The 18,222-nt window shown below is 42.3% G+C and overlaps 1 protein-coding gene and 1 pseudogene across 2 annotated transcripts in view; one reads left to right on the plus strand and one right to left on the minus strand.

Annotated features, from left to right (window-relative positions):
- Positions 1-3,723: 3,723 nt before the first annotated feature.
- The window catches only part of LOC145446217 (uncharacterized), a 182,931-nt gene continuing 168,432 nt past the window's right edge, over positions 3,724-18,222 (minus strand). The window contains exons 4-27 of one of the 2 annotated variants that reach the window (XM_080324455.1): positions 17,608-17,675; positions 17,283-17,433; positions 16,390-16,474; positions 13,682-13,725; positions 13,564-13,620; positions 13,310-13,440; positions 13,183-13,237; positions 12,915-13,064; positions 12,663-12,731; positions 12,453-12,570; positions 11,588-11,844; positions 10,918-11,148; positions 10,255-10,356; positions 10,033-10,175; positions 9,580-9,735; positions 8,581-9,332; positions 7,070-7,222; positions 6,701-6,967; positions 6,253-6,483; positions 6,027-6,166; positions 5,180-5,460; positions 4,650-4,816; positions 4,431-4,580; positions 3,724-4,181 (exon numbers count right to left, since the gene is read on the minus strand). In XM_080324455.1, the coding sequence (XP_080180581.1) occupies positions 3,853-4,181; positions 4,431-4,580; positions 4,650-4,816; positions 5,180-5,460; positions 6,027-6,166; positions 6,253-6,483; positions 6,701-6,967; positions 7,070-7,222; positions 8,581-9,332; positions 9,580-9,735; positions 10,033-10,175; positions 10,255-10,356; positions 10,918-11,148; positions 11,588-11,844; positions 12,453-12,570; positions 12,663-12,731; positions 12,915-13,064; positions 13,183-13,237; positions 13,310-13,440; positions 13,564-13,620; positions 13,682-13,725; positions 16,390-16,474; positions 17,283-17,433; positions 17,608-17,675 (4,287 nt within the window). In that variant the 3' untranslated portion in view covers positions 3,724-3,852. The remainder of the gene's footprint in view (positions 4,182-4,430; positions 4,581-4,649; positions 4,817-5,179; positions 5,461-6,026; positions 6,167-6,252; positions 6,484-6,700; positions 6,968-7,069; positions 7,223-8,580; positions 9,333-9,579; positions 9,736-10,032; positions 10,176-10,254; positions 10,357-10,917; positions 11,149-11,587; positions 11,845-12,452; positions 12,571-12,662; positions 12,732-12,914; positions 13,065-13,182; positions 13,238-13,309; positions 13,441-13,563; positions 13,621-13,681; positions 13,726-16,389; positions 16,475-17,282; positions 17,434-17,607; positions 17,676-18,222) is intronic. The other variant, XM_080324456.1, reaches the window with a different exon arrangement.
- LOC145446227 (26S proteasome non-ATPase regulatory subunit 3 pseudogene) lies at positions 13,922-15,780 on the plus strand (annotated as a pseudogene).

Consider the following 18,222-nt stretch of genomic DNA (forward strand, 5'->3'; position numbering starts at 1 on the left):
CTTATAATTAGTGAAGCTATTACCTAGGAGACCATCGGCACGGTCATTATCAGAAATATTTGTGCGTAGGAATGGTACGCAGTTTTTATAGATAACAACTTATCTATAGTTTGTTCTGGTTTGATAAATCAAGAGATTAACACTAACTTTATGCGCTGCGATCAACCGGTTTCCTTAATCATGGGTTGATAAATCGTGACGAACGCGATAATCGATTTTTATGTCTAATCCAACTTTATTATCTCCGCCCTAAATACTTATCGACTTCACCATTCTCAAAGTATTCGACGGTAACATAACGTTGCGCTACACGCATAAATTTTATACTACACAGAACGTGGAGAAAACGGAACGTGGATAGCTATGGCGTTGTTTGTAATTCGAGTTTGTAATTGTGAGTGTCACATCGACAACAGTTCATTTCGCGCCGTACATCAGGAAGACAATTTGTATTTGAAAACTGGGTTTTGAAATGGGCGGCGCCATATCTGCTGTGCTCTTCGAGTCAACGTATCGCACAATTCATGATTTCGATTCGGATACATCGCCAGGAGGTTTGAGTCAGTAGTCATTTCGATGGCGTGGGTTCGAATCCCATCGCTGCCACCACGCCAGGATACAGAGCCTATACTACCTGTTGCACCACGAAACGATGTCGCCACGCGATAAACGTTTATTACAGAAGAGACCTCTTAACAGCACGAGTAGTCGTTATGTCAGGCAACTAAATAAACGGCGCAATCAGAAAACTAATCATTAGCGTGCCAATTAACAGGTGCCGAGATTCGGCTCCAGTATATTACAAACAATACTAGCGCATGGAATTTGCGAGTGATATTGGCCGCTGGCGTGACAGTAACTTAAATTTGCTGATTTTGAAGAGAAAGGTCTGAGCCCCTAAACCGGAAGACGGCATTTTCTTTACCTCTCAAAGACATGTTTATACTGCCACGAGAATAGTTATTTTGGCCGTGATGAAAGTTTACCAACAAGTCGCTGCGATATTGATCAATTCAGTACAAAAATAAATATTTGGCAAAGAGCCAAATCTTATACCCAAAAGGGCCATATATGGCTCGCGAGCCATAGGTTCCCGACCACTGATATAGACTATGCGCTGTTTTAGTTATGCTAACAAACTAATTATGGAATCGTTACTATTGTCGTGCCTGCCGGCAAAATAATGTATAGATGTTATCTGGAAAAGAAAGATACTATTCTTCTGAACGAAAAAATACAAATAATACACAGTCCGTGGAAATGTTTTGACTTGTTGGGAAGCAGAACATGTGAAGAACCTTTCTTAAGCAGGAATTTTTACAGAGGTTCCATGTCCAAAGCCAGCGTCAAATGCTATAGTCACCTGTAGGTATTTTAATAATGCCGTCTAAATCAAATGTAACAACTCGCTGTGAAACATAAATGAGATGGTAAACGATGTCACTCAACAGTTACGTCATAATTGCGCAATGGTGACGTCATGGTTGAACGAAATAGTAGTTCACTACATTGGATTCATCGGGTGATGCTATAACTCAGCGCATGGTTTCCAACCTTTTTTTGTGTTGGAGCCGCTTTTCTAATTTCAGAGTACGTTTGGAGCCTCACGAATACACTCATTAAGTATAACAAAAATTATTAAGCATGAAAGCACGTACAAGCGAATAGCAACACTAACGAGAAAAAATACACATATCAATTTAATGTCCAACTTGACATTGGCTTTGAGCTTCAGGAAGTATGTCAAAGTGAGGCGTAATTGCATGCGTAATTTTCGATTCTGACCATTTTGCTGAAAAGTGCTTCACATACATAAGTTGATCCTTGGCATTGGTTATCAAGTTGGGATACTTTCCCTTGGGAACTTGAATCCGAAATTCAAGTAAGTCTTCACTTTTAAATAATTGCTTGAGCTCGATATCTGACTACATGTCCAGCAACTAAAATTATCATGGTTGCCAAAAAAACATTCATCCTATCATTGCTCATTGATCAAGTTGCTGATAAGCCTGTTGTATGCATCAAATGATCCATTCGTTTGGTGGTCAGATAGCGATGGAAAATGTGTTGTAATGTAACACCACCTGCAAGATGCGTTTTCCAAAGGCAAAACTTGTTAATAAAAGCAGTTGCTGTGCTATACAGATCATGAGAAAGTTTGCTATTGCCTTGTTGGGTGCGAATGAATTTTATTTTTTGTTATAAATCGATTATTTAATAGTCAATAAGAGCCTCCAGAGGGCTGGTTGGGAATCTGAAACTGTGGTCTCGTCTCATTGAAGTATAGACGAAGCTGTGTGAACCTGCAATAACTGTCATCACTATGCCACAGCAGCAACCATGTCGATGGACTGTGCAACCAAATCTGCCAGTACGTCTTCGTGCGTATAAATTGAAGATGACATATGTGAACATCAAAGAGCCGAGCGCTGAATTCAAACGTATCGACCTGCTAAATCGCCGGAAACTCACACCACTTAACTTGCACTGACTTCCTGCCATATCCATATCTGTCTGAAGCAGGAGTGGGCAAACTTTTGAGCTCGCGGGCCGCGTTCACCTGAATCCATTCGCGGGCCGCACTATATAAAATTTGGATTATAAACCAAAACGCAATATTGGTATTTGATTATATAGTGAGGACATGGAGATAATATATATGCTTATTCAAAACAATCCAAACACTGCTTTGATGATATCGTACACGCATCTTAAACAGTGGCGAGATTTCATAGGCTGGTCGACCTCAATAACCAATTTGTCAAAACTATAGTGATGAAAGACGGTTGTCCCAGTTTTTAGAACAGGATTGAAATTAAATCTGTGAGCAGCGATCTGTTCATAGATCTACTAATTTCACTTTTGGTTCAGTTCTAGGACGCAAAATGCTGACAGCATCATAACCATGTTAGCTTCAAACACGCTTCTACTATGTGTAGATAAAATATAAATACCCATACAGAGAATGAATCTACCTAAGACAAGCACTGAAATAATTGAAACTGAAGTGGCCAATCTGAAATCACACTAGTGATCCGAATTATGTCAATATCGTTTAGGATTCCTGTGATGTTTAACAGTTGAAACCTTTCAATCTGCGTGGGCCTTCAATCTGGCTGTCGCGCCAGAAATTAAACCTAAAAAATATTATAGGAAGCATTTACCTTAGAACAGTGGTTCTCAAACTTTTTAGGACACGCCCCCTCCCCCCTATGAATATAAAAGATGTCGCGCCCACCTTATCGTCATATCACAAGACGCAACAAGGATGCTAGCAAACCGAACGGATAGTTTTATGGCATGCAAGGTTACGACTGCGGATGAGAGCTTTTTAAATATGAAATTCAGACTAAATACAGAGCAATAATTATGAATGGGATGGAAATCGCGCGGAGCGCGAAAAATGTTTTCAGTTGAGCTCAGCTTCGCGCCCCTTTAGACGCATTCACGTCCCCAAGGGGGTACGCCCCCCAGTTTGAGAACCACTGCCTTAGAATTATAATGGTGATATATACTAAGAAAAAGTTCGATCAAGTCCCTGCATTAATTCGATTTTTAGTACGTATTTTATCAATATTTTTAATAAGTTTCTTAAGACTCTCGTGGGCCGCACAGAACGGCGTTGCGGGCCGCATGCGGCTCACGAGCCGTAGTTTTCCCACCCTTGGTCTAGAGCCAAACATCACCAGCGCTATCTAGAGATATAATAAACATGACACGCATCACTTGGCAGGAACACCAACTATATTTTCGCATATAAGCACATTTGCACAAGTGTAAATCTGCAGACGGTAGAAGATCGCGGAAGGAAAGTAGAAAAATGAAACGGGAATTCCCCATACGCAGAACTTGTCACGCGTCGATGCATCTGCACGAGTCGCTCCGTTGAAACTCGCCGCTCAATTTGGGCACGTACTGAGGACACGTATCGGTGCATTCGATGAGATGACCCAAGAGACACGGGTGGAAAGTACCGGCCGGGTACATCCTACCGTCAGATTCGCCGGGCGTTTTGACCCATGCGAAGGCGTCCAGCCCTTCCTGATCTGCCGGGCCAACGCAGCTAACCGGCTTATCGTCAAAGTCGCCGTATGCGTCGTAATAATCACCACCTCCAAAGTCGGAGTCGCCCGGGTTGACAGCGGCAGCTCCTCGTCCACCCGCGTTTCCTCCAGCTGCCACTGGAAGAAAGTTATATAAGCTTTTATTCGAATATTGGGTTGTATTTAATTCCAGATATACTAATGCAGTGGTTCTTCGCCGTTTTAGTGGTTTTGTGGGATTGCACATTATAGTAACACGGATTGTCACACATCTTGAATCAGTGATGCGAGGATCCGCACGGTATGGTCGCATTGGATCAGTTTGGTTGATTGGATATTGCATACAAGACGAAACTGACGTATTATATGTATTGTATATATACTAACGCGAGCCTCCTGCGGCGGGGTTTCCTGCTTCATAAATTGGGCCAGCTCCCTCTGGTTCATCACCGGGAAAATTCCATCTCTTGCGTCGCTTCTTCGAATTTCCAAATATCCCTCCTAAGTAATAATCCGGAGCCTCGTCTGTACCCACCTCTGTTAGGAAAAAACCCTATTTCATTATTCTGAATCATAGCGGCAGCACTCTCGTTTACGACACCGCACCTTCCGTGTTGTCAGCTCTCGACGTGTCTGGCGACGGGAGGCTGTCACTGTTGGCAAGCCTCTGTGCCTGATGTTGCTGAATCGCGGCACCGTTCTGCCAGCTGGGTGTAGCACCTTTTTCGGTCATGGGCGGATCGTACGTGCATTCGTTGATCTCCTCGATGGATCTGAAAATGCCGGCAAGATATGGCAATATGTCCAAGCTAAAGTGGGAAGAAGAATCAATGAGTATAGGGCAAATAGTGTTTATCTGTTCATTGGAAGTCTCCTATGTAATTACGAGATTAAACTGATCATCATCAAGTAGGCCTACACTTATATTTTGTTCTCTTTGTGCTATTTTTCCCTATAGAAGATACTAGCTTAGTACGTGGCTGTGGTTTGTCAGTTCACGGGGTTGAATTTTCGACCACGCATCGCGACTATGTCTGACCGCCAGCGAATTTTTAAGTGTTACGATATGAATAATGAATATAGATCGAAAATATGCCTTAACAAATATGGGAATTGGTCTGCAAATAGCTCTTTACCTGGTTGAGAATTCGCCTCCGTTACGCGACGTATCAATAACATAATGCAGTCCTGTCTGGCAATGGATTTCGTCGGCCAGCTGCCTGTTGAAAGTGCTGTTCACAAAAGAGCCGACATTGATCGAGAAGCCACGGAGCGTCGCAGGCATTTTCTTCAGAACGAGTATGATATGTTCCAAGTTTACAGTCCATTGTAGGTACATAGCGTTTCCGGCGTCGACGTATACCCACGACCGTCTGAATTTCTGAATCACCTTCTCCACCCGAGTGGAAAATGCAAGCTGAAGATGGCAACAAATACTTGTCGAATCTTATCACAAATAGTCATTATTCATTGTGCATTATGGCACAATACAACCTGAAAGAGGTGCAACCATATGAAATTGAAGAAGAGTTGTTACTTTCTCTTGTAGATTTCTTATGGCGTGTCTTGCACAACATAGGGGTACTTTTATTCCGACATGCTCAGGTCATTCGACTGTTGACTTAATGCATAGCAAATAGTATGGCATCAATGATATCGTTACTTTGGGGTTAATGTAACACAGTGTTGTGCCCCGTGCTGTGCCAGTTCGAGTGTACCACAACAAACTATGGCGGAATCTGCATGTAAAAAATAACAAATCCAAATGTAATCTGCACCGACGTCGGAAAATCTTTCGCGTGTAAATCGACTAGGCTACTCGACGATACAATATTTAGTGAACTTTAATTAGGCACCATTCATTTCTCGAGTTCGGGTGCAATATACCCGGCCCGATTACACCTCTAACTAACATTCTTCATTATTTAGCATAGTAGGGATTTATGACATTTTCCCACTGTCGGTCTAAACCGGCATAATTACCTGATAATCGGTATTTTGGTAATCTTCTTCCGAGTTAAACGTGTGCATCAGCAATGAGGGCTCCATAACAATAATAGATGGAATGTCAGCCAGCTCTTCAGCGTAATAATCCAATTTCTCATCATATTCCTCCCAAGTTCCTGGAAATTGCCATTGCATTAATTTCAGCTCGAATTGGGTAGTACGTTGCTACGCACATAGCGCTCGCACCGTTTTACATAGTTACCTATTCTCTCCTCGGGCATGTAATGACCGGCCTCCACTCCAAGCGTCAGACCTTGGGAAGGATGCATGAAAAACACAATAACGGGAATAGTTGCGTCCTCGCAAGCCGATCTTTTAATTTGTTGCATCGTGTAGAAATCGTCTTTCAATCCGAGCAGCCAGAAAGCGTTTCTTTCTACATCGAGTCCTGAAGCTTCATCGGTAGTGGTAACCATTGTCAATGGACTAAGACCTGCAGAGTGAGAAATATTTCTATGGAGAGAGTAAATACAAGACGGTATTTGATTTATGAAGAATTTAACGATGCTCTTGGAGGTACAGAACTGCAAGATGCAATTGAATAATATTTTGATTAATGACGAAGAAACTTTATCCGGTGACGCCTATCGCTGTCGCTGACACGCAACATAGACCTATCTCTGGAGAATCGCCGTAAGAGTGTTACTTACCCATTCTAGCCTCATATTCGTGTCCACACTCAAAGTTTTCCGTTAAATTTCTTGTAGTGAAGGCTTGAACTAAAATAAGCGCCGCACATACGCCCCGAAGCAAAAGCTGCATGTTTCTGAAGCAGGCCACCATCAACCCAGGTATCCGCACTCTGTACCAGCAGTATATCACCACAATCAGGTAGGGCACCAAGTTGATCAAAGCCCAGGACATTCCAATCATGTACATGTAGTAGAAGTAAAACTTCACATCGGTGGCAACGCTGGCTAGAAAAAAAGAACTTATGGTGATATTGATTAAAATAGCGCTCAATAAAATACCGCTACAGATATTGAAGCAGTGCTATCATATAGAATGCATTGTCTTACCTTTTACAATAGCGTATATAATAGTGACAAACATAATGGCGAACATAATGAAATGCATGTAGCAAGCTCGAACATCTTCCTTCCTGAATCCGACTTGAGACGATTCGTCCTCGCCTTCGGCTTTCTTCTTAGTTGTTTTGAACGTTAGTTCACCTGAAAATCAGTGTCAGTTCGAATAGTTCGAAACAATAACAGTAAGGTTGAAAATTGGAAAGAGTGAATAAAATATTTCGGGGTGACTACATTGGTATCTGATTGTACAGGACATCAAACTTTTACAGCTGAACCTATGCGATGTCATAAATCCACTATAAAACTGATTTCAAGGAGTATCTGCTGTAACACGAGAAATGTTGAGTGTTGGTGAGCCTTAGAGCTCAATAGTGACTCTAGCGGTTATACGTAACCCGCGTGATTTGTTAATCAGTTTGAGGCTTGGCGCTGGTTATGCTTTTTGTCAGTGATTCAAATTAGTCAAGTCATGAAGGGATTTGGTTACTGTATTGTTTGGTGCATCATTCAGATGATTGTCCTTATTCATAATTATAAGTTTAGGCTAGAGAGTTAACTGTTGTTAAACGATTTGTAACCGCTTCCATGAATTGACGTGACTTTCTATTGCTAAATTTGTGATCCTATTTCTGTAATTGCTTGAATTACTTTGACTGTGTCTCAGGGGTAGGCTCGGAAAATAGGACGACGCACAGAAACTAAGGTAGTGGCTTGAATAGAGTTAGCAAGCTACTCGAACAGTATACGTCAGTGGTGTCAAACATCCGGCCCGCCAGACAATTTCATCCGGCCCGAGAGGCCATTCGAAGCAAATTGAAAAAACATTGTAAAATCGAGCATATTTCCAACAGAAGTTGAGATTTTTGGTAATAAATGCTCTGACGTAAATATTGAATAATCCGTCGAGACAGCAAAGCCGAACATGTTCATTGTTCATGGGCCACATTATAACCATATGACGGCAGTGTTGAGTTCTAACCCAAGTATCCATCAGGAACAAGTTGATGTAATTGTCATTACACATTTAGAAGGGAAAAAGTGCACATTGAGTTCAGAGTTTTGTAGAGGTGGAAACGTGATTGCGAAACCGTTGTAAAATATTTGGAGCTACACGAAGATTATAATTCAAATATCTTTGGTGGCACTTCTGCTTACCTAACTCTGACCCAAAAGGCCCCAGCACCGATCTCCAGAGAAACTCGAATGGTAAATTGGTCAGGTGATATAAAAATTAAGGAACAAATTTCCAACAGCTGCGTTTACAATCTCTCATATTCCTCACCACGCATACGTAGGGCAACGACCCATCATGATTCAAACATGTGGAGTACAGAAATATGCCAACTTATATCGTCGTTAGAGGCACTGTTTTAGTGATTTACATCTGTAGCCTACTCAAACGACCAATCATCGTATTTTTGCCAATTCTATTGTCTGTCATCAACCAGCCAACATCCTACATATACAAACAGTGGAATGGGTCAAGAGAAGTAGCTTACCTTTGCCTTTTAAAAGTTTCGTACCGACGATACGACGCACTCCGTTGAAATACGTAAACCACAGATTCGTAGACGCGAGCTCGCCGTTCCACATATCTCTCACGCCGAACTTGGGCGGCGGGAAGAGCAGCAAGATGTTTCCCAGCATGTAGTAAATGAAAAAGGCGAAGGCGAACTCGAGCCCGATACTCGACACGGGCCACAGACCGAAGAAAATAGCCCAAGCCGGGACAAGTTGGAAAAACGGAATCGAAATAGAAGCGCAGAAGTAGTTGAATCCGCATGAGCTGTAGAATAGACGCTGCGAGAGAGACAATCCGGACTGCATGAGCGGGAATTCGTCCAAGAAGATCTGCAAGTTTCCTTTGCACCAACGCGAACGCTGCTTGAAAATCTCGGTGATCTCGTGAGGCGACTGTCCGATGGCCAATACTTCGTGATGGTAAGCCACACCCCAGCCCATGGTACAAAGACGTAGCGATAGAAGCGTGTCCTCGGTCAGACACCCGACAGGAAAGTACCCCACGTCTTTCAAGGCGTCGGCTCTGACGATGAAGTTGGTACCGCAGCAATTGACAGCGCTCCATCTGTCCAAGCTAGGCTCGATACGATGGAAAAAGGAGACGTTGAGATGGTCCCACACGTCTTCGTCGGGATTGACATTGTAGAAAAACTGCGGGGTTTGGACGAGTCCGAGCGGTCGGGTACGTTTTTCCGAGAATACAGGCAGTACTCGCATCAGATAGTTACGCCTGAAAATCATATGATACGGATTCATAAATATCCGCGGATCCATCGAATCGAGACGGTCGCGGCGACGCTTTCTCTATCGTTTGTATTCACGACTTTTGATGAAGGTTCTCACATAGGACATTAACGAAGTACTTCTATTTCTTCGGAGTACTCAAAGTAGGGTGTGTAACTTTATGTGCAATTGTACGCGTTGGTTAAACAACGATGAACATTTCAACACAAGACACAATTCCTCGAATGACCTACCTTGGCATGAAATCAGCATCAAAGATCACAACACATTCTCCTTCGGCTTGTGCATCGTCAAAGATGAAGTGTAGGGTATGATTGATATTTCCGGCTTTGGCATGGTGAGGCACTCCTGGTAGCTTCGGCCTTGCGACGTAATGGAGGTAGACTCCTCTGTCAAGTGAATTTGACATGATTTATTGGGATCCATGCCGTAGCATAGTGTAGCATGGGAAAGTATCTAATTGCCCCTCAATATCGGTTCAGTGTCGCGAGGAAAAGTGATCTTAACTTGGGTTTACTGTGAGTGCGGCACGACAGACCACCGAAATATATTTTGATAACATCATTTTGTGACACAACTGTATAAAATATTTTCAGTGCAGGACATTACTCTTCCCGTCGATTTTTTTATGCACAGTCCTATGGAATCCATAGTATGGATCCTATATATGTTGAGAGATATAATACCTTTTTGTTCGTTTCGACAAAACCCAATTCTCGAGACTCTCCCTTTTTCCGTCATCCAAAACGTACACGTGTACGTGAAGACCTGGCGGCAGTTCCATGTGTATAATCTCGTGGACAGTTCCGGCGATCACCTCCAAAGGTTCCTGAGTAATAAGAAGCATTGATTTACACTTTTTCATATTTCTTCGCGACCATATTTCTTCGGGTCAAATAGTAGTCTACCTTGTACGTGGGCACCATGATTCGGCAAGTATGAAACTTTGGTCGGTCGAACGCATTGGTAGGAGGAGGAGGTCTGGACACCCATCTCCATAAACAGAGGCCCTGCATAAATTCAAAAGCATGTTACTCGATCCAGTTGCCCATGAGATTCCAGCACACTAGTAATAAACGTTAGAGTTTGGCTTTTTGAAAAGACAATACCCTCCATGTTTTATGCGTGCGCGATGCATATGTATGTGAATAGGACAATAACAGAAACGATTTTCCGTCACTATGCATTTGACGAAGTCTTTATATGCTACTTATAGTGCCCTGACATTTCTTTCAGTAATTCTGTTGGGGACGCATTGGAAATGATGTTTGTACGGCAATATTTGCCATCGACACTATACTTCTTAGTAACATAAGCGAAAATAATTTTACACACGCCACCGTAGCAGGGAGGTACATGGTACAGGGTACCGTTTTCTGTAGATTCACGTTGCTGGATGGCATCATTAATTTCTTAACTGGTAACAAAAAAGAAAAGTAATAATAGTAAATAATTATATACATAACCGCTAAAATATTTCAGGATTAAAGATTAGCAACAGTTAATACCGTTCTCTTGGCTAATTTCAATTCAATCCGATTAAATACAGACATAAATAAACGTGTACTCACAGTCAAAACCAAAGAAGGCGCTGTAATAATTTCCAAAGACGCAACAACGATACAGTAGATCCTGTTTAATCCCGGGGCGTCAAGAGTGTACGTAATGCGAACATAGACATACGCCAAAAACGCCAAGCAGTACAAAATATATATTCCTTGGTAGATGTAGTTTTCCTTCTTGAAACCGACTTTGGGAACAGGAATAGAAGCCTCTGGGGCGGGCGTGTCATCATCTATAAACTAAAATATCACTGCCGAGTCAGGTAACTTTCACAGAAAGATTGTCATTCGTTTAACACATTCGAAGCGTCAATATAATCTGTCGTAAGACCATATCGTTATCATTCTACCTACATACGGTATTATGCACCCGGCACTATCTACTCAAGATCGTTATATTTTACAATACATCGACTTTTGCTTTATGGTTTAAGATAATTCTACTTACTTTTTATACTTTGTATTTTGTAAAGTAGCAGCAGTTCCTGGGCCTGTTTGGATATCCTTACTGAGTGCAATCGTAATATCAAATGGGAAGAATAAACCTACCTAGGCATTACGGAGTTAATTTTCGAAAATCGTATCCATTGCAAAGCGAGTACGGTATTGTTGGGGTCATGGGTTAGGATGGGTTTCGAGTTGGTTCTATCTTCCTCGCTCAATATATCCTGACTCTCACCTCCTCAAAATCATCCCATTCTTCTTCCTCGTCAAAGTTCTGGAACGGCATTGACATCTCCTTGCTCATCATGTCAGACTTCATCGACTTCGTTATCACAGGAGGCGGAGTGTCGCCCCGATCCGATTCTGGCTGACTCGGCAAGTACGGCTCGTTGTCCTCGTCCGTGTGAGAAAGCATGTGATCGGGATAGTTCGGCGTCCGCACGTCTTGTCTGTACGCCGCTTTCGGAGGCATAACGGATGATGGCTGCCGGTCTGTATGCGAAGTATTTTGTAAAATGACCGTTATGAAATATGCAGTCAGTAACTAACTACTTTTACTTTTTCATCGTATTGAAGTATGTTTGCCTATGCTCGCTCTACCTACTCAGGTGGCTATGTTTTTGAGTACTTGAACTTCTAGCTTTTTAGGCCAAACTATTTAGTCTTAAGCCTTGGATTTTACAAAGTAGAAAGCAGTTTTAGAAAAGGTTTGCATAACTTTTTACGAATGACATTGCCATAACAGCTGGCGAAATAGCCCCTGTATCACGGCATCTGGGCATATTTTCGAAAATTGCTCTGATTCAAAATGCTTTTAGTCTATTTGTCGTAGTCGCGATTACGCGTCTTGCGATTCCGGAAGTAGCCACCTCCGATTATTTGCTAACCATGTGCGTCGCCATGACTATATCTACTTTACGACAATACTTGCTCGAGTACATTTCACGCGTTCATGTTCCATTTCCACCTGAAGTAGATGTGCCATAGCTTGAGAATGACTACATCTACTTATAATACTAGCTTGCAAGGTTACTTCTACTTGGCTATCAATTCTGACTGTTTTGACTTCCATCAGAGTTATTATTGCTTATGATATTTACTTGCTAAAGCATTTGCGTGGGCTCTGGTCATAGGCCTGATCGTGAGATTGCGTGGCCCTATCCCGCTGTCGCTGCTGTCGTACATTTCTTCCTCTCGAGATTCCCATTCGCCTTGCATCTGAAAGAAGATGATAAGAATGTTGGCTTTTGATTGCAATTCTTGCAAGATGCGAGTTAATGAAATCGCTGTGCTAATCTCGTTCTACTCACTCGGGGCGCGCCAGCATTTTCTCGATCCGGTCCTACCCTCGATTGTGACGTATTTTCGTCTTCATAGGCCTGAAAGAATTGTTTTGTTACCAACTTGAATGGATAAGGTAAAGTTTCCAAACTTTGGTCGTAAACTGGGTTATCTATACCTGATAAATTGCCTATTCATATATGATATTAGATCAACCAAGTCCGAAGATGGAGAATGTTGCAGCTGTTTAGTATAGTTCGAAAACCCGTCATTCCACTAACCGTGTGACTATTCGTTGGCGTCATGTCGGATATCTGACTTGATATCGCCCTGTTCGTCGGCCTGACTGTCCTATTGTTGAAGCCAGACGGATCATATCTATCGCGACTAGAACTGTTTACAGAGTTCAAATCTCCCGGATAGTTATCACCCTGACAAAAATAAATATTTATTAAGATATACAAGAGACTCTACACATAGTTTCATCGGTCCGCGCAATTAAGGCAATATAAATTTATGACTTCGAGAAAAGATATAATCTCAGTTCACCTGTCCTCCACGGGATTCAATTCGGGACTGACGTTTTTGCATATCTTCCAATCGTCTGAAGACAGAATACATGTATAAGAGTTAGCAGCGTGTATACATACCTATACGGTGTGTACAATGTAGATACCTGTTGAAATAGTTAGCTAATTCATTCATGTCGCTTTGTCTCGCACTCACTCCGTCGCCATTGGTTATTGTAGTGTCGGTTCCTGTGGAGTCTTGAGAATAACCGGACTGAAGGCGGCGCATCTCATCGTTCTGTAATTCAATGAATGTCAAATCGTCGTAAAGCATGCTTCGTGGATTTTGAAACATTAGTCAGCGATCTACCAATTATATTCGAAAGCGATGATCAGATACAAATACACAGTTTTCACTTACGTCCATAACATCTGGATAATAGCGGCCTCCATAGTCCATAGAACGGCTTGCGTCGCGCTAAAATGCGATTGAATGATAACATACTGAAACACGGTAGCACGACAAACGGAAAACTTACAGATTTCCTTGATCTTCTTCGATTCGTCTCCGTGTCATCAGTATCTGAATAGAATTATTGTTGAATTCATGTAAAATGTGTGGAACGCCGTTACGGATGACCATCAGTTAATAGAGAGACAAGAAGCAGTCACTGCCTTGCGTACGGACTTGAAGTTCGCGTAGGAGCGAGCGAAATTAAAATTTCGAGAAGATACATTTCCCGTCCTAAATCTTTGATGAGCTGTTACTGAAAACCTCTGTTCTCACCTAGTGTTGTCTATCAACCGCGACAAAACTGCAATCACCCATTGATTACCTTCAATTGAATGATTCGTTTCACTCGCACAACGTCTGATCGTGCGCTCCGCTGACCCGCTTTGTCGGTTAACCAAGCTCTCATGCCTGTGGAATATGGAAGACCAACGTGGAGACGAAAACTATTCTACGGAGCTTGCAGTCGGTGGGACACAGATCATGGACGGCGAAGAACATGAGAAACATATTTACAAGTTTCCTGCCTCGCGAGCCTATGACATCTCAGCCATCCACGATTTCAACTTTCACATTTACCTAATCGACAGAGTCGTCAACAAGGGAGAGCTGTGGCATATGAAGCGTATAGTCCGCGATCTTTCCGTGATACGCAGGAAATTACATTCTGTACATTTGCAGAAATTTACGTTGGTGTTGCCTATATTCGTCAGGCGCAAGTTGGGGTTCGCAAAGCCGCCTCCTCCACCGGAGGAAGTGATACCGGAAAAATACTTCTACGTCCAACTAATGGTGCTGATGTACTCAGTCGATAAAGCTTGTCCGAATAGCCACCAACTAAGCTCGGGGGCGGTGTCGAAATTGGTCCTACACAACCGCAGGTCGCTCGATCCGTTTGCCGCCAAGATGTATTACTTGTACAGTCGATCTTACGAACTGGCTGGAAGACTGGATGAGGTTAGAGCTGTTTTGAGCGCGAGACTGCTCACCGCGACTTTGACACGAGATCTGGAATCGCAGGCCATGCTCATCAATTTATTACTGAGGAACTATATACATTACAACATGTACGACGATGCGGAGAGATTAGCGCTGAAGACTTCATTTCCGAAGTCAGCATCGAACAACGAGTGGGCAAAGTATTTCTACTACACTGGTCGCATCAAGACGATCCAGCTTGAGTATTCCGAGGCTCGCGATTGTTTGGTGCACGCTTTGCGTAAGGCTCCGAAAATGGCTGCCGTTGGATTCAAGCAGACTGTGACCAAACTGCTTGTCGTTGTGCAACTGCTACTGGGTCTCATACCAGAGAGAGCGGAGTTCGAAAAAGATTCAATGAAGCCTGCACTGGATCGATACTTCAGGTTAACTCAGGCTGTTCGAGCTGGCGATCTCAAGCTCTTCAACGATACTCTTACAAAGCACTGCGAGCGGTTCGAGGCTGACCGCATGTTCACACTCGTACTGCGAGTGAGGCATAATGTCCTGAAAACAGCCGTTCGACAATTATGCCTCAGCTACTGTCGAATCTCTCTCTGCGACGCCGCTGAAAAATTACAGCTCGACTGTGCTTTGGACGCCGAGTATATCATCGCCAAAGCTATCAAAGACGGGATTGTTGAGGCTGAAATAGATCACGAGTCTGGTACCGTCTCCACTCGGGATACGACTGATGTATACGGAACCGCTGAGCCAATGTGGGTTTACAGGCAACGAATCGCGTTTTGCTTGGATATGCATCGCAGCTTTGTCAGGTCTATGGTATTCCGCCCTAGAATTCGCCGTTACAAGCGAGTGTTGTCATACCCACAAACTAAGTGATATTGATGAAATTTGAGTACAGTATTGTCTTTGAAATCCGTTGTGTGACGCATTTCCCTGATCTCTATTTAAGGACCAAATATTGCGTTTACACCGGCCATTCGGCAGTCTCCAGAACATCGACGTGGCAATAGCGAGCGAATCATCTATATATCTGAACAGATGAAATAAGTTTCTAGTCCCCATTTCATGTGTTATTTCGTTGCGGTGAAAGAGTTACATAATTCTTGATGACATAGTGTTTTGCCACAATCAGCTTCGTTAAGCTCCTTGTTTACATGAGAAATAGGTCAAAGGCGAGATTTACTACCATGGATAAATTTCGATTCACTTAGTATCAGAGAGAAAAGTATGCAGTGCATGTAAGCTGCGTGGAGAACTTCTTTAATCAAGCTTCCGAGGGTCAGTGCGGACTTTGAATTCTTCTAAATTGCCAGGAAGTAAAAATCATGTTGCAAAGCCTCCGGGATATGACTTTACCTTACCCCCGAAAGCATAAGATAAGAATAGTAGACGTGCGACCGCCGACAAAAATTTTAGCGGCTGCTATGGGCAGACTGGATTTTGTTAAGTGACTAAAGCAGCGGTGTCAAACATCCGGCCCGCGAAGTATGAGTAGATTGGAAAATGCTTATATTATCTGGCACATTTTCCGCGAGCGATCTGAAGGTTTGAATCTGGCCCGCGACGCAAGTTGAGTTTGATACCCCTGGACTAAAGGAATTCTTCGATGCTAATTGAATTGATCTTGCAGGCCTGTAACAGACATAGCGAGATATGTCTCATAATATAAGTTACGTTGTACGTCACTAACATGATGGAAGTTTCGTTGCACTGTATTATTTCAATAATGACATCAGAATTACACGCCGATGGCTTACATAACTTTGAATTATCATGCAACTTAGATCTTACCGTAGCTTTCCGCGGATGTGTAAGAGCTAGAGTCGTCTCCTCTCTGTCGATGCCAATCGTTTGTCCGAGAAGAGTTATCACTTGCCTGGCAATAGAAATCGAGATTCACTATTTACCAAATGCTACAGTCCGAGCCCACTCTCTGGCTGTGCCATCATTACACTAACCGAATAAGAGGCTCTGTGGGTGGAAAAGATTAGATTCCTGCCGGAGTCTACATGAGTTATATTTCTACGCCAGAACTAATCTGTAGTTGTTTATATATATTCCTTATTTGTGACCAGGACGAAAAGGTAACCTGTGTGATGCAACACCTATTGATAAGGAAATTAAACACATCATTGTTCAAGCCTCGGCATGACCGCAATGGCAAGCGCAAATTCACAAGGAACATATCGCGCCTGCAGTAGGGCTGTTCAAAAATAACTTTTTTCCCCGGATTCCAGCCATTCACTGATTAAGTTGTCAGGTTACCTTAAAAACGCTGCACACCAAATTTGGTTCAATTCTAACAAGTATAGGACTCCACAGATCCAATTAAAAAATTTAAGTTATTAGAGAAAATTAAAAAAATTTAAAATTTTTCAGCCAACCCCATGAAATTGTTGAGCTGTCTTCAAAGATTTTTTTCCCTAATAAATTAAAATTTTTAATTGGATCTGCGGAGTCCTATACTTGTTAGAATTGAACCAAATTGGGTGTGCGGCGTTTTTGAGGGTAACCTGACAATTTAATCACTAAATGGCAGGAATCCGGAAAATAACTAATTTTTGAACAGCCCTAGCCTGCCGCACTTCTGAAGAATCTTTGCGCTGAACTACGTGACCTAGTCGTTCTGACGAAGACTCCTTGGTTAATTTAAGCAATTTCAGCCCCAACAAGGCGACATTCACCGAATACGTTACCGTAAAATCCGATCCTGTGGTTGTGTTTTGACTTGGCCTTTTGCCATCTCTCGCCAGGCTTGTAGTAGATGATAGTGTGCTCGGGTCTTCCGAATAGCCACTTCTGTTATATCTTCTCGCAGGCATCGTTCTTGAAGGACTTTGAAACATACAGTTTGTTAAATTAGTGTCTTAGAGATTGTACCCGACCGGTGATATGGCATTCCAAGATCACCTTTTATGCATATGATCTATATAACTGCTGGAATCGACCTCTTTGATTATGGCATGCTAAACTTTAATCATGGCTGATAAAAACTAAATCATTATTTACTTGGAACTTGAGTTTTCATCCGTATCTTCGACAAATGATCCATTGTGGAACCCGTTATTGCCGTTGGTCTACGAAAGAAAAAATTTGGAAATGTTATGAAGGGAATTTTAGAATTGCATGGACGATATGCGAAGAAGTGAGAAAATGTTCCTGTTCACAACCAGTATTTCCAGTAAATTCTATACAGCCCGAGGGTAGTCGATCGGAATCGATGGCGTATGCGTTCAACTTCACTACAATAATAACTACCTTCTGAATAATACGATCTTAAAAATAACGAAAACGTTAATATGGCATTGCACCGGTCTGCTTCGTAATATTGTTCAACACTGACATTGCTTGATGTTTTAAAGCATGAAGATAACGTTTGCAATTACTCAATCCTTTAATCTGAAAGTTTTTCGGGCGCATTCGGGATCCTTGATTGCGCGCAGAATAACAATATGTTCGTCAATATTTTAGACTAATCTTGGAATGATACAAAGACAGGTATGGTATTCTTCTCCTAATTCTTGTTGTAAGGAATAGGTTAAATACAACTAAATAGCGTCTACATTGTCAAATATCCTTCAAAATTCACACAATGCATATTTCGCACAGCTTTACTCTTACTTT

This window comes from Botryllus schlosseri, chromosome 9 (genome assembly GCF_051294905.1).
Source record: "Botryllus schlosseri isolate E-star chromosome 9, Bs_hap1, whole genome shotgun sequence".
Taxonomy (NCBI): Eukaryota; Metazoa; Chordata; class Ascidiacea; order Stolidobranchia; family Styelidae; genus Botryllus; species Botryllus schlosseri.